General features: G+C 43.5%; 1 protein-coding gene across 1 annotated transcript in view; it reads right to left on the bottom strand.

Moving 5' to 3' along the window:
• Kif21a (kinesin family member 21A) overlaps positions 1-27,159 on the bottom strand; it is a 115,692-nt gene that overhangs the window by 11,666 nt on the left and 76,867 nt on the right. Inside the window, exons 13-31 of the mRNA XM_032885321.1 lie at positions 26,159-26,249; positions 24,927-25,050; positions 24,338-24,526; positions 23,931-24,130; positions 23,102-23,209; positions 21,520-21,588; positions 21,114-21,328; positions 20,806-20,959; positions 19,908-20,102; positions 18,957-19,058; positions 18,109-18,274; positions 17,641-17,661; positions 12,972-13,032; positions 12,323-12,377; positions 9,772-9,986; positions 6,373-6,480; positions 4,896-5,024; positions 2,676-2,714; positions 2,012-2,026 (exon numbers count right to left, since the gene is read on the bottom strand). Coding sequence (XP_032741212.1) covers positions 2,012-2,026; positions 2,676-2,714; positions 4,896-5,024; positions 6,373-6,480; positions 9,772-9,986; positions 12,323-12,377; positions 12,972-13,032; positions 17,641-17,661; positions 18,109-18,274; positions 18,957-19,058; positions 19,908-20,102; positions 20,806-20,959; positions 21,114-21,328; positions 21,520-21,588; positions 23,102-23,209; positions 23,931-24,130; positions 24,338-24,526; positions 24,927-25,050; positions 26,159-26,249 — 2,256 coding nt within the window. The remainder of the gene's footprint in view (positions 1-2,011; positions 2,027-2,675; positions 2,715-4,895; positions 5,025-6,372; positions 6,481-9,771; positions 9,987-12,322; positions 12,378-12,971; positions 13,033-17,640; positions 17,662-18,108; positions 18,275-18,956; positions 19,059-19,907; positions 20,103-20,805; positions 20,960-21,113; positions 21,329-21,519; positions 21,589-23,101; positions 23,210-23,930; positions 24,131-24,337; positions 24,527-24,926; positions 25,051-26,158; positions 26,250-27,159) is intronic.

Consider the following 27,159-nt stretch of genomic DNA (forward strand, 5'->3'; position numbering starts at 1 on the left):
TGGTCATGGGAAGGCTCGATGCCCCAGTGTAAGGAAATGTCAGGGCAGGGAATCGGGAGGGAGAGCATCCTCATGAAGGTAAGGGGTGGAGGGCTAAGATGGGGGGGGCTTTCCAGAGGGAACCAAGAAAGAGGATAACATTTGAAATGTAAATAAATAAAATATGCAATAAAAATTTTTAAAAATAAAAGAAGACTAACTTCTAGAGAGAGGGTGGTGCCTGTCGAGTTTAAGGTAAAGCGAAACTATTTGTGGTTTCTCTATCGAAATTGCCAAGGGTTTGCTCAAGAAGTAAACACAGTAGGACGTCATGCCAGGCCATCTGCATTCTGCTCAGACCGCCTCAGGAATGGACTTTATTTAGCTCTAGATGCTGTGTTTTATGAACACCAAACACTAGAATCTTTCCAACTTCAGGAAAAAATAAAATAAAACTGTCAAGATGATAGAAGTATGTGTGTGTGGGGAAACGGACATAATTGTGAAACTAAAATATTTAGAGTGGTGTCACATATACACACAAAAGAGACTAAATTAGGTCTCATATAGCTGAATGAAGCTGGCAAAAAAAAAAAAAGAAAAAAAAAACCCACAATGGATAGAAACATACAGGAGGTAAACAGGCTAATTTTAAGAACATTATTTAAGGTCTTGTTATACTGTAGTTCCTTGTCTTCTTCTTTTTCTTTTCTTTCTTTTCTTTTTTTTTAAACTTTGGAGTGAAAGAAATTCCATATCTCCAAAAGGGATCCTGGAGATTATCTCTGGATATACAAAGATAAATATACATATATACATATGTATATATGAATGTGTGTGTATGTATGTATGTATGTATGTATGTATGTATGTATGTATGTATGTATATTCCAATTTATTTGCCTGCATGCAAAATTTCAGATTGGAATCAATTCCCGTAACTTGTTTGTAATGTAAGAATTTAAACAAATGAAAACTGAAATGGGAGAAACGCTACTCTGAGCGCTGTGAAGTTTGCAGACATGCTTTGAGCATTTAAGGAGTGTTATCCTTCTGGAAGATGCTACGGTCACTGTACACATAGAGAAGAAGTAACTACAAAACCGTGTTAGCAGTGTGAGAGCTGTTTGTGACTCAGTGACGCAAACCATCCCGAGAACACAGCTGCACAGTAAAACCACTGAGCTGGCCAACACCGCGTCTCCTGATACCACATAAAGGAACAGGCCAGGGGACCAGTTGTGCCTCCCGACACAACATGGGGTACCAAGCTAACATGCCTAGCCCAGCTAACTTCCAGGGAAGCAGGGAGCTTTTGTTACTCTTACACAGTCTTTGTTCCTGCACACGTATGTGTGACATGCATATATGTTTGCATGCTCCCACATGTGTGGGCTCACGCCACTGGGGACAGGCACAAGTGTCACAATATGAGCAGGCCTAAGGCTGTGGTCAGGTGTCTTTCCGCCTTGTGTGCTGAGGCAAATCTCTCACTATTTCTGCTGCTCTGCGCCAGGGTCCTCTGTCTCTGCTCCCCTAGTGCTGCCCAGTCATAGGCCTCTACAGCTGCCCGGGCATTGCGGGCGCGCGCGCTGGAGATTCGAAACTCCAGTCTTTCTGCATCCCTCTGAGACAGCTGTCAATACCACTGGTTATCTAGCGTTCTGAAGGAAATTAATCTCAGTGCTGAAAGGTAAACGTATTCCAAGTATTCACTAGGTGATTACAGTGTTCTAAACCATTCAGCATATTAGGGCTGTTAATATTTTTCTCTCAGTCACCACTAAGATGATGGGGAAATATGGGTTCTGAAAGTACGCATAAGGTATTTTTATTGTCTCCTCATTAATCTGTTCACATCCTGAAATATAAAAATGACCATTAAAACATTTCTTTAACTTAGACTAAATTATGTAAATGTGTATGAAAGTTGATCTGAGTGGAGAGGAAAAAGAAAAATGCTCTCATTTTTTCCCATGCAAACCAGTGGATAATACTTCGAGATTAATTTCTTCTCCCTTCCCCTGCCTACCTTCTGGAGGATCTGCTGATGTTCAGAAAAATGACCATAAGACAAGGAAAACAAGGGAAAGAGGAGACAAATGGGTAAGTGTGGAGGGAGGGAACAAGAGAAAAAGAGAAAGAAATAAAGTCCCTTCCCAAATCCGTAACATGAAAAAACGGTAATGCTATTTTTTTTAAACTTCATTTATCAGTTTTAAAAAATTAGATATAAGATTTTCTTCCGATTTTGTCACGACTGTATACTTTTTAGAATCTAGTATGCGGTTACAAAATAAACCTTTTACTTCTAATTGCTTAAACCCACAGGAAAAGACACCCACGCAGCTCCTAGCCTTAGAAGCAGCAGGACTGCTCAGCCCTAAGGTCCCATCCTTCTGACCTTGGGAGTGGTGACACATGATTATCCTTTCCATGATTATCTTGTTATACAGGCAACAACAAATAAGCCTCTACGCTTCCACAAGTATTTGCCTTCTACGTCACAAGATAAACTCACGGGATACATTGAAACTAACGCTTTAAAATATTAGTGCTCTTACAAGGTTTACAGTGAGCTATGCATGCAATTAAAAAAAAAAAAACTGAGCTTTTTTAGATTTGCTCAGGAATCCTAGGCAGCGTTTAGGACAGCAGTGGAATTCAGGGACATAGGAGAAAGAGGAAGAGAGTACCTGTGTACCTCCGACAAAGAGGGGTCACTTTCATCAGACCTACAGTGAAAGAGTTAGAGTCGTGAGGAAAAAGAACAGATATCCAAACAGGCAAGACACTGACAACAGACTGAAACCAGCAGTGTGGAGAACGGAATTTTGTAAACACTCCCTTTCTGTTTGCATCGGAAATCGGCAAGTTTGAAGAATAGTTAAATGAGACACAAGGGGAGGGGGCTGGCAGCTTTTGGTTTTCCACCAAGTTTAGGGGACAGAAACTCTGTACCTATTACTAACCCATAGATTCCACCTCCGCTTAAACTCAGGAACCAGCGAGGAACAGTAACAACGTCACTGCAAGGCTGAATTTGATGACTACCTCAAAAAGAACGTTCTAGTAACTCTGCACGGAATTAGCTTGGTAATTGCTGTTTTAGCTAGGTTCTAGTGTGGAAGTTTGGCAAATTCATTCTATATTTGCAAGTTTAAAAACCCGTGGTTTTAACTTATTTCCAAAACCAGAGTTCTGACTAAGAGGTCCCTCCGTAATAACTGGTTAGGTAAGACACTTCCTGCACTCCACCCGGCGGACTGCAGTGCACTGGCTGTTAGGAACTTAAAACTGTGTAGTGACCTGGGGAGAATGGGGAAGGTAGCGGTGGCCTGAAACCCGTGGAGAGCCAAACTGTGAGGTCCGCATGGCATGGATGAAAAATGACAGTCTGCAAAACGGGGCTCAAAGAAAGGCAGACAAGAAGAAGGGAATTTTCAAAGCATGAGTTCAGTTGAATCAATATATTACTTATGGGGATAATAGCCATAAAATTAGTGCTGTCCATTAAATATATTTATAACGAAATAGTAGACCACGAGGAGATTATTAAGATTGTTAAGACTGACAGAAAAGAAAAGGCGAGACAGGTCTTAATCTGTACCCCAGATTGTTCTGAAAGCCACTATGTAGCCCAATCTGGCCTTGGATGTACAGTCTGCCCCCCAGTCCCCCATTTCAGCATCTTAAGTGCTGGGTTACACGTGTGAGCCACCATATCCTGCATGTGACAGAAGGTTTTAGAACTATTGTGAATGAAGAGTACCTGGAATTTACCAAGTCTTCAGATAGTAGTGAAAACGGACTTCTGCGATATGTTTACTAGTGCCCTACCCTCCTCCATGATGGGCCAGCTGACTGACAGCAAGGGCTGCTTTGTTCACTAGCACAATATTTGCCTTTCTGGGTCAATTTAAAGGGCATGCCCTCTGGTGAGTACATTTTTAAAAAAATTAAGAAGGAATATCTAAGTAACTGATTTGTGAATCGAGCGGATTAAAAAATGATTTCCAAATAATGCGTATAATTACATTTATAGAGCCATTTAGTCCGATCTAAGCAGTATTAGACAGAACTTTTTAAATGGCAGCCTATAAATTTCGGAGATGTGGCATGCGGGACGATAACAGCACAGGAAGCCAACCGCTTGTGGCTGGGAGGAGGGAGGATGTTAAGTGCATACACTCACAAAGGGGTTATTCGAATGGCAAGCAGACAAGCCAGGGCACACGACTACATCACGACAGTCACATGATCACTGACTTTTTAGAAGAAAGGTCCTGGCTCAGCACGGGGACACCTTTTTACTTCTACGTTAGTTTAAAAAAAAAAAACGATATTTTTCCACATCCTAGCCTCTCTCCACATCCTAGCCTTCCAGTCCCACATCCTCCAACCACGAGGGCCATGTTTGATTCGGATAACACAATCACTGGAGCTTACGGGAGATTTATCTAGGACCCCCAAATGTTAGGAGCATGCGGCCTTTGTAAGCTGTCTTGTCTACCAACGGTGACACCTTCGCCACATTTCCAATAGAGTCTGTCGGAGTTAGACACTTTTGGGGAGCTTAGGGAAGCTGGGAGTTCCAAATAAGTTTTTGGACAACATCGAATGTTCGAAGATTCTTTTTTTTGTTTGTTTGTTTGTTTTTTAATTCTAATTTCCTTGCACAGGACTAGGCGAGACGAGAACTGAAAGCACAGCCGTGCACTGAGGGGAGCAGCGTTCAGCAGGGAAATGATCTCTTAAGTCTGGCCACACGGCTCCTTTCCATAAAAAAAAAAAAAAAAGGTACAAAAATATGGTGGACTCCACCTCCCAAACAGCTCGGGCAAAAGGTCCGCACGGACTGTTCTAGGGGGTACGGAGTCCAGGGTGGGAGGCCAGGGCTCTCTTCCACGACATACTTATCCTGCTGAACTGGCGCACTTCCCTGAGAAACGGTAAGGCGATTAAACACATTCAGTTCGTTACGGGGCCGGCTTGGTGGGGAGGAAGGAGGTGAGAGGCTAGTCTCGGAAGCGCCAGAATCTGAGCTACAAGAAAAAAGAACATTGAACAGGTGGCTTTAGTTGGTTATGCTTTGTTAGGAACGTTCTAGAAACATGCTTTGTAAAAAAAATTCTTTTTATTGATAGAATTCCTTTTTCTGGGGGCGGGGGGTGGAGATTATGCTCTCCGAACAAATTGTAAGAAAACAATTTTGCCGCACTTGGTCACACTGGCCACAAGAAGTCAAGAAGCCGGCAGTGGAGAGAAGAGTCACCCTAGTGAGATCCAAAATCCTCATCTGCGAGGCAAGCCCAACTTCATTACAAATCTAAATAGAGTTGAGAGCAAGCTGCTTGCTGTGCAGGGGAAGAGGCTGGCCCAAAGCGCTCAAGACCAACTGGCCTAATCAGTTGACTTTTAAGTCATTCGTTTTCTCCAGTCTACCGTTTCTCAACAACTCCTGAGACCCTGGGCTCCAGGAAAGAGGCGACTCCCTTCTTTAAAGCTACAGAAAGCAAGGATGAATAGAAGGAAAGCTAGCGGGCCAGTCAAGTCAGCTCCACCGATGGTCAATGTAGAAAAGGAGTTAAGTTATTTCTAGGCACAGGAGAAGAGAGTGGGGGTATAAGATTTGTCCTCTGAGGGACAGAAAATATATGAACACGTCTTTAGGTTAACGAAGCAAAAGAATACAGTAAGTTTCCTGATATCTCAGTGCAGACGGGCACAGGTGCTTTCTGCCATGAACCCATCTCCCCCAAATAGCATTTGGGATAAATAAGGAGGTTGGGGTGTTTTACAGGATGATGTTAATTCACTCAACTTCTGTGAGTTGTGGTGGTGGTGTCGTTGATGAGCACCCCTGCAAAGGGTGCGGCAGTCTATACTCTGCACCGCTAACTAACCCCCAGGAAACAGGAAAGAGATGACTGAGGATGACGTCAACAGTCCGAATGTGAGAAGGAAGGAAATGTCCCCCACGCCGTGCCGTCTTAGCAATACAGAGTCTATGGTCACTTGAGGGAGGGAGAAGGGCAAGTCCGTTTCAGAGGACAGGTGAAATTAATTTTTGAAATTTCACGGAAGACAATTTGAAAGGGGGGCTCGATAGCTTTTAGTCAGAAAGCATAGTAGTGCGTTCAGGGATACAGGGAAATAACTGAGGAAAGTGTTAGTGGTGTGCACAGGGAGGAAAGCGTTCAAGTATATGAACGGTGGACGTGTGACCGTGAAGCCAGAAGACCGTTAGCCAAGCCAAGAGTTCTCTCTCGTGTATGCGAAGCCAGCATAAGCACACAGTCAGCAGCTGCCCTGCGGCCAGCCGGCCAGCGTCGGCTGCAGGGGACCTTTAAGCCACCGAGTAGATGAAAAGGACTGAGGACTTGGACTTACTGTTTCTGCTCCTTGGTCTTTGCTTTGTCTGCTTTCTCATATGCCTTTCTCCTTGTTACAGGGGAAGGCTCTGGTACTTTTTTTTCTGATACAGATGGCTGCCTGGAACTACAATAGGAAACAATTTTAATTATCTTTTTACTTACTTACTTGCCCGTTTTTATTTTAATTATTTTTAAGATGTCTACATTTAAAAACCTCGACAGTCAATCTGATCTAAAAGCTCTAAATTTATTTCTTGTTGGGGGGGGATCTCGAATAGGAAAATACATGACTTACTTTTCATTGTTAGGAGCTCAACGATCACAAATTTTTAAGTTAGCAGTTTTATTAATTATGTGCAAGTCTGTATCTTTAATGTGAACATTAATAATATTGCCAAATAAGCAGGATAGATAGTTTAAGGACCCAGGTTTTGTCAGAAATTGTTCGATCTGAAGGAAAATTACTTTAAAGTTTTACAAGAAGAAAACTACTAGAATCTGAGAAATAAAACAATAAGGAAACAAGAGAATCGCAATATAAGTAGCCACGCAAGACCAATAATGACAATTATTTTTACCGAACTGGATTCAGACATCCATTAGGAATTTCATATATTTTAGTAATGACCTATTCTTGTCGTTAACTTTAGATTGTAAAAGCTAGGTGTGGTGGCTCGAGCTTGTAACCCCAGCATTTAAGAGACTGGGACAACAGGTTGTTTGAGTAAAACCCTGAATTCCACATCCACGAGGCAAACCAAATTCAACGTTAGACAGCGTAGAGTTAAAAAGCCCGACCTCTCACTTCACAGGTAAAACGGCCAACTCCAGCTCCACAATCTTGAGAGCAATTTGCCTGCTTGGTTTACTTTTAAGTTACTGACTTTTCTCCCATCCCGTATTTTCTCAATCATTCTCAATCATTGAGATACTGGGTTCAATAGAAACAGGAATTATAGTTCTGGATCCTGGCCTGCACAGTGATTTTATTTTATCTTTTAAAGGCAGCCTGGGATAACAATGAACGAGACCCTGTGTCAAAAACCTTCAGGGATTAAGAGCAGAAGTGTGGAGCGGTTGCCGAACAGATAAAACTTAGGGACTCAGAGCTGCGTGGACACAATGATAAACAGTGCTCGTCTCAGCAAGCTGCACTTAGAAGGAAAAGACATGGGATGAGTTTCCACAACCGGCACTGATCATTAAATCTCACATGTCTGAAGAATCCCAGCAATTCTGCATTCTGTCCGTGGTAAGGAAATGAAGGTGGTGCCATGGGGACTGTAGGCGCTCCCGGGCCAAGCGCATGCACAGACTTAAACTTCTAAGAGCCTGGGTCTGACAGGGTGATACAGGCATGGGGTCTTAGCATGTAGGAGGCGGAGTCATTAGCCTTGGCCACACAGCTCCATGCCAGCTGAGGCACCAAGAGACCGCCTCAGACAAGGGAAGAAGAAAGTGTAGGGATTCCTAAGTCCAGCCCCCCCGAGCTCATGAAAATGTAGAGGAAAACTGTATGAAGAGACCAAGTCAAAAAAGGCATTTGTCTATAATCTGAATGAAGGAGACATTTATAAGTAGATATATTACCTGTATGGAGATTCCAGGCCACAGACTTAGTCCTGAAGTTCTTAAAGTGCCTGTCACAAGGCAGACTAAACGCTGAACACACGCAAGTCTCTAGCTGTCCCTCATCCGGTGTCACTACCTTGATTAAAACTGCTGTGCCCTGGTCCTGTCACAGCACGGAAGCCATGGCTACCCTGGTTAGCAGCCTCCAACATTAATCACATAAGCACATGCAGGAAAATCCTGTCGTTAAAGTTAATTTGGTAACTGAAGCTAGAAGATGCTGCTGCTGAGTGGAAGGTAATGGGAATGCCTTCACAACAGGAAGAATGTCACGGAGAACACACACGTAGCAAGTTCATTACTTTGCATTATCTGTGGAGCCGTACATCGCATGCTGCTTTCGGGGTAATATTTCTCACACATGTGCACTCGTATCAGAAACCATTTGCTACGTAAGAGTTAGTTTGCGAAAACATCACTAAGAATCTTTACAAGTGGGGAGCCGGAGAGATTGCTCGGTGGGTAAGAGCACTGGCTGCTCTTTCAAAGGTCCCAGGTTCAATCCCCGGCACCCACATGGTGGGTCACGGGCATCTGTAACTACGGTTCCAGGGTATCAGACATGTTCTTCTGACCTCCAGGACACACGCCCGTGCAAAACACTCATATACAAATAATAAAAATGAACATCTAAAAAGAACTGATGTATAAAAAGGGAAATAAAGTTCTAATTTTAATGAAACTACCAACACACACACACACACACACACACACACTCACACTCAGAACAGAAGTGAAGAGAATATGCTCATACATTCCGTGCTATACAACACTTGTTTTAATGAGAAGAGCTTTGCTGTTTTAGATATTTTTCAATAGGGATTTCCTTCTTTATTCACTCCATTCATCCCAGACATACAATCAGCTTCAAGGAAAAGTGTCAGGAAAGATGGTTGGGGTAATACATATCTTTAATCTCAGCCCTTGGGAGCCAGAGGCTAGCCTGGTCTACATAGCAAATTCCATGACATCCACAGCTACACAGTGAGACCATGTCTCAAAAAAAATTAAATTAAAATAAAATATGAAAACCTGAAATACGCAAAGGTTATAATTTGTTTGTTTGTTTGTTATTTTTTTTCCTTTTAAAGGGGTCAGCCACAATTTACAATCCTACCGGGTTATTACAACTAGAATGTAGAAAACTTGGGGCAAATCTCAAGGCTTTAAGGCTTTTGTTGACATGTAGTTTATTTCTATAACTTTAACCTAACGTGTTTCTAGATATACCGTGCCTATAATGATTACTCAGAGTTACCCTAAAACTTGGAGATTGAACAAAGCAAGTTAAAAAAAAGAAATTATTAAATTATTTTGACTATCTAAAACATTACAGGTTAGGCTGGAGAGAGTCCTGCCTAGGGAGAGTGCTGAGTGCACAAAAATGATAAACAACTTGGATGTCTCGGACCTACATAAAAAGCAGGTGAGTAGGGCAGCCCTCCCATAATCCCAGCCCAATGCAGGCAGGGAAAGGGAACTCCAGGGAGAAGCTTGCTGGCCTAGAGAGTGAACTCTGAGTACTGTGAAAGGTCCATGCCAATGGGCATAACATACAACTTCAACTTCAGCCCTCCTCTAGGCACAAGAGCACATAGACACACAGTCACACACACACACACCCGTGTACAAACAAAAATCAGTACCTAACGGGAATGACTTCAAAAACCAGAAGTCGATTATTCATTTTTTAAAACAGAAATAAGAAATTAGCAGCATGCATATTAATGAACACAAGAAAAATGCCATAGAAGAGGAGTTAGTGTAGCAAGGCCAGACTTACATGCTGCCTATCTTAGGAGGTAAGCCAGATGGGGGGAGAAGCTCTTTGTCCCTAGCAGAAGGGACACTTGTCTCTGTATTCATTCCAGTCTCTTGCCCTTCTGCAACAGGCGTCAGAGGGCCAGGCAAGGAGGCGTCTCCTGCACTAGTGTCTGAGGCTACTTCACTGCTATCTGCATACAGCAACTCCATCTGAGTGGTGGTTCTCCTTCGAGCCTAGTTAGAGAATGGAGAGAATGGAATCAGAAGCAAACTTGTGCCCAGAACTTGATTGAGGAACAGAAGTGGTTATTATTATTCATAGATAAAAACATTTAGCACATCTTTCCTTCCACGTGTGTCAAAGATAACACGAATGACAACGAATGACAGCAACAAGGCAGCATTTTAGCCAGTTAAGACCTTTCAAGGCCACAATAATGACCAGCATTTGGATTGCACATCTGTGCCGGGAACAGTTCTAATTCTTCATTATGTCAGGTGTGGAGAGGTAACTTGTTTACAAGTGAGGAAGCAAAAGTACAGGGACACTATACATCTGCCTGTGGTAACTCCAAAAGAAGTAGCAAAGTCAGTCAAAGGTCACTAACATCATTGTCACCAACAGTGACAGTGGTCATGAAACAGCCACAAGTGACCAGCTCCCTCAACAGGTAACTGCTTTTAAAGAGAAAGAGGGAGAGGGGAAGGAGAGGGGAAGGGGAGGGGAAAGGGGAAGGGGAGGAGGAGAGAGGGAGGAAGAGAGACAGAGACACAGAGAAATAGACACAGATAGAAAGGAGAGAGATGGAGTTAGAGACAGAGAGACAGAGAGAAACAGAGACACACAGAGAGAAACAGACACAGACAGACAGACAGATACACATACAGAGAGACTGAGGGAAAGAAACACACACAAAGACAGTTAGTCAGTCAGTCAGTCAGACAGACTGACGGACAGACAGACAAGACAAAGAAATGAAAAAAGGGAGTGGGAAGGAATTAAGCCAAAAGAAAACCCATTGCAGTAATCTTCAACTAAATTCTAACACTGCCCATCATTAAATGCTTTGTTAATATTAATTTCTATTTTCGGTGCACCTATTCCTCCTTATATGCTAAATAAGGCGTTTACTCTGCCCACTGAAGAGTTTGCTCTGCTGCATTCGACTTTTTACTCTTTGTCATTAACACAATACCACGGTCGCCCTTCTTACATCTTAAATGACCCTGTTATTCAAAGAATGAAAAGGAAAGGAGATCTCTGTCGCATCTTTACAGTTCGGAAGTAGCAAGCAGCAGAAGGGTTTGAGATTTGGGAATGAGAAAGCCCTGTGCACACCTTTTGCCCTTCCAGCCCGCCTCCTCATTACAAAGGCGCTAGGGCAGAGAGTACCTCTCCCTCACTATGTCCTAACCACAGTGGTGCAGACCGTTCCGCGGCCACCACTTCACAAGTCTCTCTGGCATCACTGTACAAGACTCCCCTCTCCGCTTACACTGGATCCAAACCACAATGGAATGTTTTGAGTTTGGGTAAATTGTTTGATCATCCACAACAAAATAAAAAAAAAAATCACAAGATATGTTTTCAGTAGCCTCACGAGTATTTTTTAAAAAATTTAAATTTACACTAAAAATCCATATTTAATTAAAATTTATCAAGGGTGGGGGGGATGGAGAATCTGAAAGCCTTGGGCCTGTATTCAAAGAAAAACAAAATGAGCAAAACTGCATGGTGAGATAGGGCAGGACCCCTGGCTCCCACTGACAGCCACTGCGGGAGAGCCTGATTATCCAGTTACATTCCCTGATTAGCTTTGGTGGTCCTTAAAACTACCCTGTCCATCTGCATGCCATTGCTTTTCAAGATGCGAGTCTATGCCCTTGTTCAAGGTGCTGCAAGGGCTCCTTGTTTCCCACTGCCTTAAAGCCGTGAGTTAATCCACTGAATGTCAAGCACAACGATACAGCCTCAGGGCTGTGCGATTCCTTCTCATTTAACAATGCGCACCGCCTAGTTTTAAATCCCTATAAACATGCATTACATGCATAAGACAAAAAAAATTAAATTTTTATTTTAAACAACCTCAGAACGCTTAAAAGGAAGAACCACTTAAGACCAGCGAACAAAAAGCTGGCGTGCTGGATTTTCACAATCACCCCGTCGACTTAAACGGTTGATACTGCACGCCCTTATGGAGTCTATTACCCAGCTAAGCAACGGCTTAAGAATCAGCTCCATAATACAGTGTATCAAGTATAAACAGTGTAAAAGCTTAGGTTTCTGCTGAGAAGTTTTTAAAAAAAAATTTTTTTTAATTATTATCTAATAGAGACTATAAAATAAATTTCTTATTTTTTAAGGATTTTAGTTTTTAATCTAATAATTATATTCACTAATTTACCTATTAAATTATTTAATTGCCTCGTTTTTACTTTCAAGTGAGAGAATTTGAGTAAAAGCATTCCCACGGCCACTCTACTAAGAGAGAGACCTGAAGCCTATGAGTTTAATAGTTAGGTGGAGGACAGTGGAAAAGTCTCTGCCCAATATTCGTGATTTTCCTTACCTTGTTCTTAGGTTTCACCTCGCCACAAAGCTTCATCAGATCCGAAGACAACGTGCTGCACAGAAATAAAAAATAAAGATCAATCGTGAGACTCAATGTAAACTTACTATACAGAATTGTACGTCCTTTGTATCTCTAACCACGAAAAAACTATACCCACGGAAAACACAGGAAGGTAACGGTTAAAATCCAGGTGGACTTATTAAAAAATAAATTCCGTTTTCTTCCTTAATTATTCCCATATTTAATTTTAAAATTTATGAGCGCTAGGCAACGGCTTTGCTTAGCGTTCAGTATCGCTGTTTCTAGTCACAAAATTCAAAATTATTCCTATGTTAGGATAATCGCTTAGTGCAGTAAGATTTAAGTTTTAACAGTCCTGTACGATGGGCAGGAGAGATGGCTCAGTGGTTAAGAACACTTACGGCTCTTATAGAGGATCTGAGTTCGGTTCCCAGCACCGCAGTCCCCTGCAGCTCCAGTTCTAAGGGATCCATCTGACCCCTTCTCTGACCTATGCAGGCTCCCACACTCATGTGCACATCTCCACAGACACACACACGTGCACACAGAATGAGAAGGGAAAACTAAATCTTAAGAGAAGACGTTCCAGAAGTAAGTCAAGCGTGGTGGCCCCCGAGTCTCTCACCTTCCCTCTGACCCCGGGCTGTGTAAAGGGCCGTCTTCCTCACTGCTGTCCTCTTCATCTTCTAGAACAAAGCGAAAAGTGACAGAGTTGCACAAGTTGGATGGGAACCCAGTCCCTAGGCTAAACGCATGCACATCAGCTTGGCCTCTCAACGGGGCACTTTGGATTGGGCTTCTGAGTCAATGCAGACAGACTGAGGAGAATCACTCCCGCCATTACTTGCATTGCTAGGAGGAGGAGACGGGTGTTCAGCAGAGAAGAACCGTGAGTTTGAATGGCGGGACGTGGAAAAGCAGTATCAGAGAATGGGAATTAGATTAGATATTTATGTGAGCATGTACCATTACTTTTTAGGTGTGTCCTATCCAAACAGACAAATCCACTGATTAGAAGAAGAAGAAGAAGAAGAAGAAGAAGAAGAAGAAGAAGAAGAAGAAGAAGAAGAAGAAGAAGAAGAAGAAGAAGAAGAAGAAAAGGAGGGGGGGGGGGGGGAGGGGGGGGGGGGGGGGGGGAGGGGGGGGGGGGGGGGGGGGGGAGGAGGAGGAGGAGGAGGAAGAGGGGGGAGGAAGAGGAAGAGGAGGAGGAGGAAGAAGAAGAGGAAGAGGAAGAGGAGGAGGAAGAGGAGGAAGAGGAAGAGGAGGAGGAAGAGGAGGGAAGAGGAGGAGGAAGGAGGAGGAGGAGGAGGAAGAAGAAGGAGAAGAAGAAGAAGAAGAAGAAGAAGAAGAAGAAGAAGAAGAAGAAGAAGAAGAAGAAGAAGAAGAAGAAGAAGGAAAGAAGAAGAAAGAAGAAGGAGGAGGAAGAGGAGGAGGAAGAGGAGGAGAAGAAGAGGAAGAGGAAGAAGAAGAAGAAGAAAAAGAGGAGGAGGAGGAAGAGGAAGAGGAAGAGAAGAAGAAGAAAGGAAGAAGAAGAAAGGAGGAAGAAGAAGAAAGAAGGAGGAGGAGGAGGAGGAGGAGGAGGAGGAAGAAGAAGAAGAAGAAGAAGAAGAAGAAGAAGAAGAAGAAGAAGAAGAAGAAGAAGAAGAAGAAGAAGAAGAAGAAAAGGAGAAAAAGAAGCAGCAGCAGCAGCAGCAGCAGCAGCAGCTCCTCACAACAAATGCTTCCTGAGCCCCCTTCGGTGCATGTGGCCAATCACTAACACTCTCTACATATAAACGTTCTTGAGAACTGTACCGGTTTCGCAAGCTTAGCAAAATATTTCTCCCCCTTTGAAGCCTCAAGTAGAAAGAGGATGCGTGAAGATTCGGACGTCACACGCCAGCATGCATCTCAGTCACAGGTACACAGAGGACACAGACAAGAATAGGTGTGCATGCAACAGTTCTGTAAACTACTGGGACCGAACAACTGCCACATCGTGGCAACTGCAGCAGGCCAGAAAAGTAACAAACAATATCCGCCCCCAATAAAACTGAAAATAAGAACAGGGAAACCAAACATAAAACTAAGAAATCAGTAACTAAGTAGGAAATCAGTCGCCAAAACAGCTACAAAAAATTAAACTCTCTGTCAGCAACCCTCTAACACGCATGCAGTTTTTTTTTTAACTGACATTTTTTTTCACAAGACTAAATGATATTGTGATATGGTTTAAATGTATATGTTCGTGATTCGCCCATTTATATAACGTTAGAACACTACGGACAGGAGTCAACTCACTTCCTCCTCTCTAATGTTTCCTTCCTTCGACCACTGAGTACATGAAGGGTTAATGATATTTGGAAACACTGTGTAAAAACCATGCTTAGGATTCACAGACAGGGGAAGGAAATGGTGGCCTTGCAGGCAATGGGCATCTCAAAGCCTTCGTTCAAAAGAGGCTGACGGACTTAGTCCTCAGAATACTGACTGGCTAAGATGAGTTAATAATATAAAAATAAGGTTGTGAAGAAATGACTAGCTATGGAGGTTTGAATGAAAAATGTTTCTCATGGGCTCAGGGATTTGAACCTTTGGTTCCCAGTAGGTAGAGAAAGACAGTGAGGTAGTGCAGCCTTGGAGGGGGGAGAGCCGTCCCTGGGGTGGGCTTTGAGAGTTTCCAGCCTTGTCCTGCCCCATCTCCAGTTAGCACTCTCTGCTTGCTGACTGCAGTTGAATGTGATCTATTATAATTTTTCTTACAGACACTGGTGAAAACAGAACTTGAAACATTGAGCAGAAATTCAAACAGTTTAAGAAAAATTCTTAACTCCTGACCATGAATATATATGTGCCTTCTAGAGATAACCTATACTTTATAGAAACAACTTGGCCAGAGCCAAGAGGACTCCACCCCACTCGGTCACCAGCTTAAGATAGATCCTCAAAGCCAACGCCGATATGAAGCATTTCATCTGAGTAGCACATAGGTCTTAATTCTAGCACAAGGCTGTCAGACATGATCTCACTTAGCAGCATTCAGATTAGAGCAGACACAGAACTCCGAGGTGTCCTGCTAGTCCAAACCAGGGAAGAGTTTTACAAAGAGTTTTACAACCTAACACCACTGGAAGTTAATCAAATGTTTGTGCTTTTCTTTTTTATTAGGTTTTTTAAAACACAAGTTATATCTTTCTATTAAAAAGTAGTACATAAGATAGAACTAATACTTCAACCCTGTGACTGCTTCCTTTCAGAAAGACCTTCTTTGCAAACCTATGTACATTCTGATTAACATCTAATACCTTAACCCTCAAGCTATCCTTGTCAACAGCAAAGTAAGAAAGGCTGTCCCCTAGGTCTAGATGCAAACACATAACTAATGGTCTGGTTTTTCCAGTTGAATATCCATTAGTTTAGTCCTTCCACGTTTTACCCCCAGTTCCTCTTACTTGAAGCTGTAAACTCTACAGAAATTTTCTGCCACGAGCGACAGTTTCTATCAAATAGACAACATTTGCACTCTCGGCTTCTATAAGCAGAACAACTTCAATAAGCCATCTGATATTTCCTTGCACAAAACGTCGTTGAGCATCTCCTCCTCTGCGCCACGGAATGCATGTTAAGCTGCGGCACTAAAAAGACCAGAGAGAGGGGGAGCGAGGGCGACGAAGAAGTAGGAAGGGAGAAACAAAGTGGGAGGGGGAGGGGAGGAGGACTGGAAGAAAAGGCAGGGATGGGGGGAAAAAGGCAGAACAAGGAGGAAACGGAAGAGGAGGAATTGGGAAAAGGAGATAGCAAAGGAAGAGTCAGGGATGGGAGGGGACTGAAGGGAAGAGGAAGCAAGTCTGCTTGACGACGTGCAGGATGGCAAAAAGGTACTCAGTGGAACATGGTGCCTTTTCATCAGTCCGAATTGTTCTTGATTAGTCTTTTATCCATCCTCGTCATAGCTTAAAAAGTACCTTCAGATGATGTGTGCGTGTGTGTGTCTCTCTGTGTGTGTATGTATATATATACATATATATATATGTATACATACATATATATGCATATATACATATATAATATACACCATGATCAAACTCATGGAATTATTATTCATCCTTGTCATACCTTGACAAGTACCTTCAAATGACACACACACATATAAATATATAAATATATAATATGGTTGACCTCATGGAATTATTATTATTTATCCTTCTCATAGATTGATAAGTACCTTCAAATGAGTTATTTATGTATAATATATATGTATATATAATATACATATATACATACATGTATATATGTATATATACACATATGTGTGTATATTATATATATATATATACACACCATGGTCGACCTCACAGAATTATTTTTTCCACAGTAACGGTATAAAAATCTTATAGGGCCTGTATTCTACTTGTGTAAGAGCTTATCATTTTCAAAAGTAAAAATTTGTGGACTGTGTTTTGTCTACGAACACAGAAAGGTAACTGCTCTTAATCTTTGGGTTATTTTCCTTTCCTTTACCAAGAAGTACTTGGAAAACTTTGAAGAGTTGTATAATCAAAGAAAAGAAAGGTCAAAAAGACATGAAAGACCATATTCGTAAACAACATTAATTAAATAAAACTGTTCCAAATTTCGCATTCTATCATACCACTAGCTATGAAATTCCTCCACTCTCCTGAGTCTACACAGATCACCGCTAAGAGCAGGTAAAGATATGACCAGTGAGAATAGGTCACGTGGAAGTCACCAGCAAGAAAAAAACCGAAACCTCTGTGTGCGATGGTCTCTACAACCCCTTTTAGGCTGAAAATATGGTGCTTATGATTAAAACACAGTATCAATATGTTCAAATAGTCGTCATGCTATATTCAATTTGTAAGATATATATACTTATACTCCTAATTTTATTTTTAGACAGACTAGATGAGAATATGTAGAGAAAAGAAAGTTATTCATGAGGTTAAAACAATGGATGAAAGTTAATAGATATATTTAAAAATTTAAGAGGAACATATATTCCATGTTTTGCTGTAAGGAAAATAAAAGAACTTAGAAATTCCACATCTAAGATGCTCTGAGGACTATTAGATCAAGCACAACTCTCCTACCATCTAAGGATTTCAAAAATAGAGAAGGCTTAAGGAAAAAAAAAAGAGACTTAGTGGTTTTTTTTTTTTTTTATTATGAATACAGTATCATGCAAAAAACGGTGGCTACCAATACAACATTTTCAAATATGTACCACAATTAGTGCACAGGACAATTAGTGACTCATGCAACTGTTGGGTACACAGAAAGCTAAATGTACTCACCTAGTGGGGCGCTATCTAGATCTGGATAAACAACAGCGGAAGGAAACAAAAAGGCAATACTCCAATCAAAACGAGTCCAACGTTAAAGCTCTCACATAGCACAAGATTACGTACCACACAGAATGGATGCTATAACACAGTACGGTTAGGTATGCAGCGTAAAGGGAACAAAACTTGGTTAATCGTTTAAGGAACCTTAATAACTAATTCAGAAACTTTCTTAGTCTCCTGTATCCAACGGTTTAATAAGGTTAAATAACCTCGAGTTGGTAATCGCTTCTTGGAACGGCAGTGAGTACTTTCCCCCATATTTAATACACATGCCGATTAAGAGAGGGTATTTATTAAAAGCGTAGGTCAGTATAGCATCTATTCTAACCAGCCGTAGAGGAAGGAGATATAGATACAATAATGTCCAGACGGCAAAGCTACCATGCAACTCATCTAAGGGAGTTTAATCCAAATTACCTTGCAGCGCGTTGCCTAGCAACGCATCGAGCTCCGGGTTTAGCTCCGCCTTCTCTTTCAGCATATGGAACAGGAGTTGGTTCTGAGTTGCGCTCGTGATTTCTGTTTGCTTGAGTCGACCTTCCAGGACTTTAATCTGAGCCTCTTTCTGGGCAGCCTGAAGACCCTGAAACAATAGCCCCAAGAGCCAAATGTCTCCCACTTGGGAAAACAAAACTCAGTACGTGAAGACGTTGAAGCCGCGGACCCTGGCATCAGACCGACCTTACTACCAGCCAGCTCCTCTAATTACTTCATGCAGAGTCCTTAGAGAAGTTTCCCTGTGCACAAGATGCCAGCCTCCAGACTCTCAGCTCCTATAGGTGAAGTGCTATGGATTAACACCTACTTTGCTGGCACAAAGTGACTGTGAGAACACAGCCTAAGGGTCTAACAGAGGTCCAAGGCGGGGAGCAAGGGACTGGGCTGTCACCACCTTCACCAACCGGGAGTAAGTGCCCTACTGGTGGCAAATCAGTATTGCATTCAGAAGAGTAGGGTGCTACACTGTTTTCCTCTGAGTTTCTTTTGACCTGTACAAAACTAGTAGCAAGCCAATTGTGATACAAAATCTATTTTCTTGAGAACCTTTTGTTAAGACAAAATGGGCTCTCTTTCTTCTTTGTTCACTTGCTCTAATAAACAAGTGTAACAGAGCCATATTTATTACATTTTATCTAAGCTCTAAAACCAATTTTTTTGCCGTTAAGAATTTTATTCCTTCTGCCAAGAGGAGGGTCACCGGAGAGAGCCATGAAATACCAAATCAGTCGATTTACGCTTTCAGGAATAGAAGAGTTAAATCTCACCTTATTGATGCCCATTGACAGGAAGTGATCTAGCAGATACCGAGCTTCTGTCAGCGTGCAGGCATTGATGACAGCGGTGACATCCAATGTCTCCCCTTCTTCCTACATCAAACCGGTGTGTAACAATCATTACTTTAATCTGGATATATTTAAACAGAAGGCAGCAGGCCTGTATTTACTTGACAGTACTGGATAAGTCAATGAAACGGCTCAGAAAAAAAATATAGCATGATCCCTACACTAAGAAACATGTGTTCCAGTCAAAAGTAGACATGGCTTGGCAGTTAAAGGTTCAAGGCAAGACATAATAAATGATACACGCGATATAATAAAGACTGTCCCAAGGTGAGTAGGGAAATCAGACTGAACCATACCTACTACATGCACACAACCTAAGAATCAGATTGAACCAATGAGTAGAAAATACCTTCATATAAAAATTCAAGGGGGGGTCGGCAGCTAAGAGCACTGGCTGCTCTTGTCCTGAGTTCAATTCCCAGCAACTACACGGTGGTTCATGAGCATCTCTAAGAGCGTCTGAGGCCCTCTTCTGACATGTGGCTGTGCACGCCGCAGAGCACTCATACGTTAAATAAATAATTTTTAAAAATGAAATAAGTAGGGGTTGGGGATTTAGCTCAGTGGTAGAGCGCTTGCCTAGCAAACGCAAGGCCCTGGGTTCGGTCCCCAGCTCCGAAAAAAAGAAAAAGAAAAAAAAAAATGAAATAAGTAAAACTTCCAAGTACTTTTAAAGATCTACAACACGAAAGTTCTCTTCCTTAATCTCTTAAATATCTTTAGAACCCTGAGCATCCTGCCAACTCGTACTTCTGGAATCTGGCAGGTAGGGGCAGGAGGATCAGAGATTGAAGGTCATTGTCATCTACATAGAGCCTGAGGACAGCCAGGGCGAGGGGCCTTGTCTCGAGAACAAACAAAGCCAAGACAGACCTTCGCTTCCTCCATCTGCATGATGTTGGCCTGACAGTCAGCAATACTGTCGTTGATGTAATCTATGTTCGCGGTCAGGGACTCCATCTCCTCGCTGATGTTAACCAGGTTTTTATCTCCCTCTCCACTCTCCTTCGATATCTTCTCTCTCCTTTTTGAAAGTTTCTCTCGCCTTTTTGTGAGCTCTTCCCGTTGCTATAGAAAAAACAAACAAATAAAAACAAACTGATTCAAGAAATGACCTTTCGTCTACTCAGACACGGTACAGCCAAGACAGAACGACGATGGAGACAGCATTCAATGCTTCCAAGGAGTCAGTGTGGGGGAGTAGATGAGAGGCCAGATCCCTTGGGTTCAGCCTCTATCTTAGAGAACCTGACCTGAGGGTGAACTCAAGTTAACTAACAGGCTGGTACCCAGCACCAGTTTCTAGGCTACCCCCACCCTTAACAAAGCCTACATTTAGCACCGGTTTCCAGGTTATTCCCCAACAAATCTGAACCTCCAAGTTACAAGGCCGCCCCGGACACGTCACTGCCTAACAACCACCCATCAGGAAAACAGAAATTAAGTTTATGGTTTGGCTCCCAGCACCAGCCAATTATGTTAAAGGCCATAATGCACCCCACCCCCCAAATCTGATGTATACCAGGCTAGATACCCTCTTCTTGCCTCTATAAATGCTTGCCTATAACTGGCCTCAGGGCCCCCTCTCATTCTCCTGCATCAGAGACAGTGGCGTGGCCCGAGCTCGAGCGTAAATAAAGAGACCCTAAAATGATCACACTGGATTCGGCTCCTTGGTGGACCTTTGGGGTTCACTCACTACTAACGTTTCCCTGGCACAACGTAAGACAGCCTGTCAGCTAAGGAGGCGTGTTGCCTCCGTTGCCCATACCCTGAGGAGTCTGTTCATGTCTGCCTCCATGTTGGAAATGGTCATCTTCTGCATGATGATCTCGGTCACCCGGCGCTCCAGCAACTGCCACTTCATGCGGGCCGTCTTGGAAGTGAACACCCGGCCAGTGAATCCTTTCCTCTGATACCTTTTCCTGTAGTCATTTACAGAGACAAACATAACTACCCATGCCTTTATTTGGCTGCGCACACCCAATGATGACGCCTGTTCCATTTATACAGCATTCATTTATGAACGCCCACAAGGATTGTAAAGGGGGGAGGGGAGGGGATAAGAATCAGTAGGACCTGGTGCCATTCGTTGTAGGGGTTGGTAACGCCTGGACTCTTGCCACCGGAATCCTCATTTTCTGCTGGGTGCCTGGCCGTGAGGCATCTGCTTCCCCTGAAGTCACGCTGGAGCCTGCGTCTGGGGCAGGGCTCTCGGATGAGCTCAGCTTCCGAGTAACTTTTCCCGCTACTTTATCAGACATGGGCCTCACTTGTCTACGGAGAGCTGTAACCTGCAACGGCATCAGGGTTGATCTAGTCTCTGTCTGTAGAAGGGACGTTATGGGTGTCGGGTAGAAGGGTGGACGATTTGCCAGTCACATGCAAAGGCCCAGGGTTAATCCCTAGCACCACAAGGTAAGGAATGAAAAGAAGGAATACATCATTTATCCCAAAGCAAAAACGGTAAACCTGTTCACGGTACCTCTTCAGTTTTGCGCCGCAGAACCACTTCTTGATTTCTTTTCTGGGCTTCTAGAAGTCTAAGTTGATGCTATAAATTAAGATGCGATATGTTGAAACAGCCCCGCTGAACCACAGTAGGTCCTACTCTGACGCTAAAACACTTCCTCTTACTGCCAAAAAAATACGGGTTCTTAGCATAAGCTGGGTTAGCAATCTTGTATCCATCATTCGATATTGCTACTTTAATAGGACAAGCAGAGACGTGGAAACAGCCATCTCTAGGCTGATGGGATGACAACATGCGAACGGAACGACCTGAGTTCAGTCCTCCAAACTACGAGGTGTCAGGAGAGAGATGGCTCTTGAATGTTGTCCTCTGACAGCCACACTTGCGCCATGGCTTATGAGTGCCCAAAGGTTAGGAATATCAAGTGAAAAAAAAAAAAACAAACCCATGACATATTTTACAGACGTTTTCCATTGGATCATTCTGAGACACAAACGGGAAGAGATATGGCTATTTTCAAGAGCTTTTTTTGATACACACAATAATTAAAGTTGCTTCAAACCCAGGGAAAAAACATAGGCTGTCCAATGAGTACTTGATAGAAACTTGGGTGTGATGGTTAAGTCTTCTCAACGTGACACAAGTTTGAGTCACCGGGGGAGTGGGAGCCTTAACTGAGAGGTTGTTCCCGTAAGTCTGTCCTGTGGGGCACGTCTGTTTTGTTTTATTTTTAATTGACATGGGAGACCCTAGTCTGCTGCAGGCAATGTCACCCCTGTGCAAGAGGTTCTGAATTGTATAAGAAAGCAGGCTGAGCAAACCATGGAAAGCTAGCCAGTAAGCAGTGTTTCTCCATGGTGTCTGCTTCAGTTCCCACCTTCTATTACCAAGCAATCGTTTTTTTTTTTTTCTACTTACAAATGAGATTAAAGTGCCAGCAAAATCCCTCAGTGGGCAAAGGCGCTTGCAGCCAAACTCGACGACCTGAGTTCTATCCCCAGGACATACACGGTAGAGGACGAGAACTATCTCCACAAGGCTGCCCTTTGACCTCCATTTGAGTACCATGTCACTTGTACACCTACCTGCCTCCCTCTCCCTCTCCCTCTCCCTCTCCCTCTCGTCCCCCTCCCCTCCTCTCTGCAACCAAATGCAATAAAAAAGTAAAGATTTTTAACTACTTTTTTGTGATTTAAACTACTTTTCAAAATCTGAATTTATGAAAGTAGAATTCTGAAGGTGAAGACAAAAGTGTTTTCAGTTCTCAGAAAAAAGTATCCTCTACAGAGGACTGGTTTATCATGGGCAGGGGACACATCGTTGTGTCCATCCCTCGCCATGAGTCCGCCCTAAACTTTTATGCTGAATTATAATCCACACAGCATAATAAAAGTCATTTTCTATAACCAGCCCTCAACCCATCCTTAAGTATAGTTTAGAAAACTTTCCACTACTTATATAACGCTCCCGTACAAAGCGGGGTGCTCTCATCCAACAGAGGGATTCCCTTGTACAAAGCAGGGCGCTCTCATCCAACAGAGGGATTCCCTCATACAAAGCGTGGCGCTCACATCCGACAGAGGGCCTCACTCACATCTCGTTTGCGCTGATCCTTTTTGAGCTGAGCGATTTCCCGGTTCCTCCTGGATTCTGTCAGCCTGGCCTTCTCTTGCTCTTCCTTCATCTGCTTCATTAGGCGAACCTGAAGGTATGGATGGATAGTACTGAACACCGCTCCAGCACCAGATACATCTGGTAGATCTCACAGACGGGAGTTCTCTCGTTCCAAACACTTAATACGGAAGCACAAGGCGTCCACTCCGCCTTTCAGCGGAGGACTGTTTCGGATAGCCTTACCTCCAACATACTTTTGCTAAATTAAGTAGTGCCCTACAATGCAGATTTGGTGCTCACCATCAGTAGCCGGGTGAGCCTGAACAGGTTATATAACCTCTGTAGACACTGACTTTCTGTGTTCTGTGAAGACTCAACGGGTTGCTACCCGAAAGTGCTTATACCAGGTCCAGGTACAGGGAACAAACCTAATGAATATGGCTACCGCTATCACGGCAACTGCACAGCACAATTTGCTCACGTCTTACAGCAGGTCCATGTGGTTATGTTAAGGACACTACTTGACGTTGGTGCAAGATTTAGAACGATCAATCCCTGCACAGAACCTGAGGCATCCACACAGAGCTCCTCCATGCGTGGGAGGGACACACCAAACTATAGCTACCAGCTCTTGGTGAAGGAGAGTGAGGTCAGAGACACAGACCAGGGTGCATCCGCTCCCATCTTGAACTGGCCGTAAATATCGAGGGCTACTTTTGTATTGGTTCAGGAAACAACCACAATAACAGTTCTGTCCCAGGCTACCCAACCCCGGGGCCATCCGAGCGGAACAGGAGCAGCCTCGGTACCTTAGTTTTCTTCATTTCTGTGACGTCTTGCTGCAGTTTCTTGAGCTGCTTTTCGTACTGAGACTGGTTTTTGAGCAGCCTGGCGTGCTCCTTCTGGGCCGTCTGCAGTCGCTGAAGCTCTTTGTTCATAGCGTGCAGCTTCTTCTCGTATTCGCACTTTACCTTTTTGGCTTTTTCCTCAGAGTAGGACTCCACCGAGCCTGGGGGGGAAGGGAGGAAATGCACAGCTTTTGAGACACAGACTTTATTTACAGACTCGGAACTCCTGATACCCGGGACACGACGGTGCCTGAGCCCTTCTACCTCAGGAGTCCTCGCTCTACTCAAATCGTTTATCGACGGCTAGGCTTGCTTTCTGGCTCGGGCGCCCTGAGTAAGGAAGGAATGAGCCTCTGTGGAAGACCCACCTAGGTTCTGGAGAACCTGGTCCCTCTCCAGCTGCGTGTCCCGGATCTTATGCTGAAGCATCATCAGCTTCTCCTCATACTGCTTCTTCAGTGTCTGCAGGCGCTTCTGGCTGTTCTCTAGTTCGTCGATCAGCTTCTGCTTGATCGCAATTTCGCACGTGATGTTTGCTAGGTCGGCCTGATAGTTAGCTAGTCACAGAAGATAAAAACAAAAAGACCGGAAGTGGGCTGAAGGATCGTCATCGTCGTCGCACAAAACAAGAATGTAAAGACATTATCTACGTTCAAGTAGTCACTCAGCAACCTTGTGGGAAAATTTCTGGACATACCGTAGTCTAAAAAGACAGACTGTTCACACTGGCTGACAGCAGGTACTGCCTACACTAAAATAAATGTGAAAGTCATAGTGACCAAATCTAGCACAGAAAGGAACATCTGTCCTGCCTAGGGCATGCCTGAGTCTAGTGTGGTCTTACAGGTCATGAAAAGTGCTTTCATTGGCAATAAAATAAAAAACGTTGAGTTTTCTATCAAAACCTAAACAGCTTCCCAGTCTGATTTTTCTCCCTTCGTGCTAAGGGGCAGGTACCTTTTTCATCTGATTCGGAATCTGATTCATCAGAGCTTTCTTCTCCTTCGATGTCATCTTCTTCCTCATCTTCCTCTTCCTCGTCTTCCTCATCCTCATGGTCACTCGCTTCTTGATTCTCATCCTAAAATGGGAAGCATTAACAGTACAATACTGGCAAGCAAATCTCAGTCAGAGAGATCCTGGAGTATACATCACAGAAGCACAGGGCTGTGTGTGTGTGTGTGTGCGCGCGCGTGCGCGCGCGTGCGTGCATGTTCATGTGTGTGTCTGCGTGTGCATGCTCATGTGTGAGTGTGTGAGTATGTGTGTATGTTCATGTGTGTGTGTGGTATGTCTGTGTGTGTATGCTCATGTGTGTGTACATACATGCTCATGTGTATGTTCATGTGTGTATGTGTGTGAATGTTCAGGTGTGTGTGTGTGTGTTCGTGTGTGTGCAGGCTCATGTGTGTATGTGCATGTTTGTGTGTGTGCAGGCTCATGTGTGTGTGTGCATGTTTGTGTGTGCATGTTTGTGTGTGCATGTTTGTGTGTGTATATGTGTTTGTGTGTGTGTGCATGTTTGTGTGTGTGTGTGTATACATGCTCATGTGTGTGTGTGTGTGTGTGTCTGTCTGTCTGTCTGTCTGTGGATGCTCATGTGTGTGTGTGTGGGGGGGTGTTCACTAATGCTTATACACACAGACGCCAGAGCAGGATGTCCAGTGTCTTCCTCTAACATTTTCCACAATACTCTCTTCAGCAGGGACTGTCACTGAACCTGAACTTGCTCTTTTGGTCAGGCTGGCTGATCAGCGAACTCCCAGAAACTTAGTGCCCTGACACGCCAGCCCGGGTGTCAGGCCCTGCACAGTTTTCATACGGATACCAGGGGATCTCAGAAAGCCCACACGCCTGTACCTGTCAAGTGCGTTTACTCACCAAGCCACCTCCACAGACACTGAATTTTGCTTCTCTTTAGTTTAGAAAAATCACTCACAGAGTCTCAGGTTCTTATGCAATAACTTTGCCTTTTTAAAACAAATTCCTTATCTCTCTCGGTACCCCTATCTGCACACGCACACCACACAGTTTTCACAAATCACGACGCTGAGATTTGTCAGTACCTAGACGTTCACAACTGAGGAGGAAAGTCCTCGAGCGAGGAAGCCGTGGCTAGGGTAACACCGCCCCTCCGTTCGCACAGGTAAGTCAGTGACCGCGGTTTGTGCTTACGGTGCCGTACTCACCACGTCCAGCTCATTGCTTTCTTTCTCTGAGATGCCCTTTTCTTCTTTCTTCTCCTGGTCAGGGTCTGCATTATTCTCTTTCCCAGTGACACTTTAGAAAACAGAAAGAGAAAGGAATATGAGTTAAGGACAAAGGGAAAGTCTTTATTTTTTTTCTCCCCTCAGATTTAGTTTTTAAAATAACAATTTGTAAAAAAATAAATAAATAAAATAAAATAAGGAAAGAAAAGCTAAGCCAGGCTGCCCTGTCTGACAATTAAAGAAAAGCAGATATGACCACTTGACCAACCAAGTAAAATTTCCCCATAACTGAAGAAAGTTTAGCTTCTAGAAATGCTGACAACAGGTCACAGAGTGAAGTACTGGATCTAAAGAGACAGCAAGCTTACATCGCAGGAGCGGCCAATTTACTACAATGCACTACAGTGTAAACGAAAAAGAATCCAAAACAGAAAGTTTGGGTTCCCTATCTAAACTCATGAAAACTTGTCTCATCTGAACACAAGGCTATACAATTGTTCTTGTCAGTATCCTGATCATTTTAAAGGTTCAAAAGCCACTATGCTCACAGTGAGTCTGCCTCCACGGGCTGTACCCATCATTTCTGCTTTCGGTTTTGTGGTCCCTGCCCCCCTCCTCCTTAGGACATTTGCACAGCACAGGGTGATTTCCCATCATAGCCTCACAGTGGGTCTTTGGTTCCAAAAACTGAAGTTCGGGCTGCCCTCCAACTGAACAAGAAATTCTAGGGTCTAGCACAAGCTTTCACCATAAAAACCTGACGACTTCTCCTCCAGCTACCTGATCCCTACAGACATAACCACACGGTGGTGTGAGACCACAGTCAGAACTAAACTTGCTCAGCCCTGGGAGTCTTAAGTGAAGGTGGCCGAGTACAGTGAGTGAATTTTAACCCAGATCACTCTGCTCTTTCTTGGGTTTACCCTGCATGACAAACTGTGCACAGAAGTTACACTTCAGCTCACTGGACTCCGACATCT

This window comes from Rattus rattus, chromosome 1 (assembly GCF_011064425.1).
Source record: "Rattus rattus isolate New Zealand chromosome 1, Rrattus_CSIRO_v1, whole genome shotgun sequence".
In the NCBI taxonomy this organism is placed as follows: domain Eukaryota; kingdom Metazoa; phylum Chordata; class Mammalia; order Rodentia; family Muridae; genus Rattus; species Rattus rattus.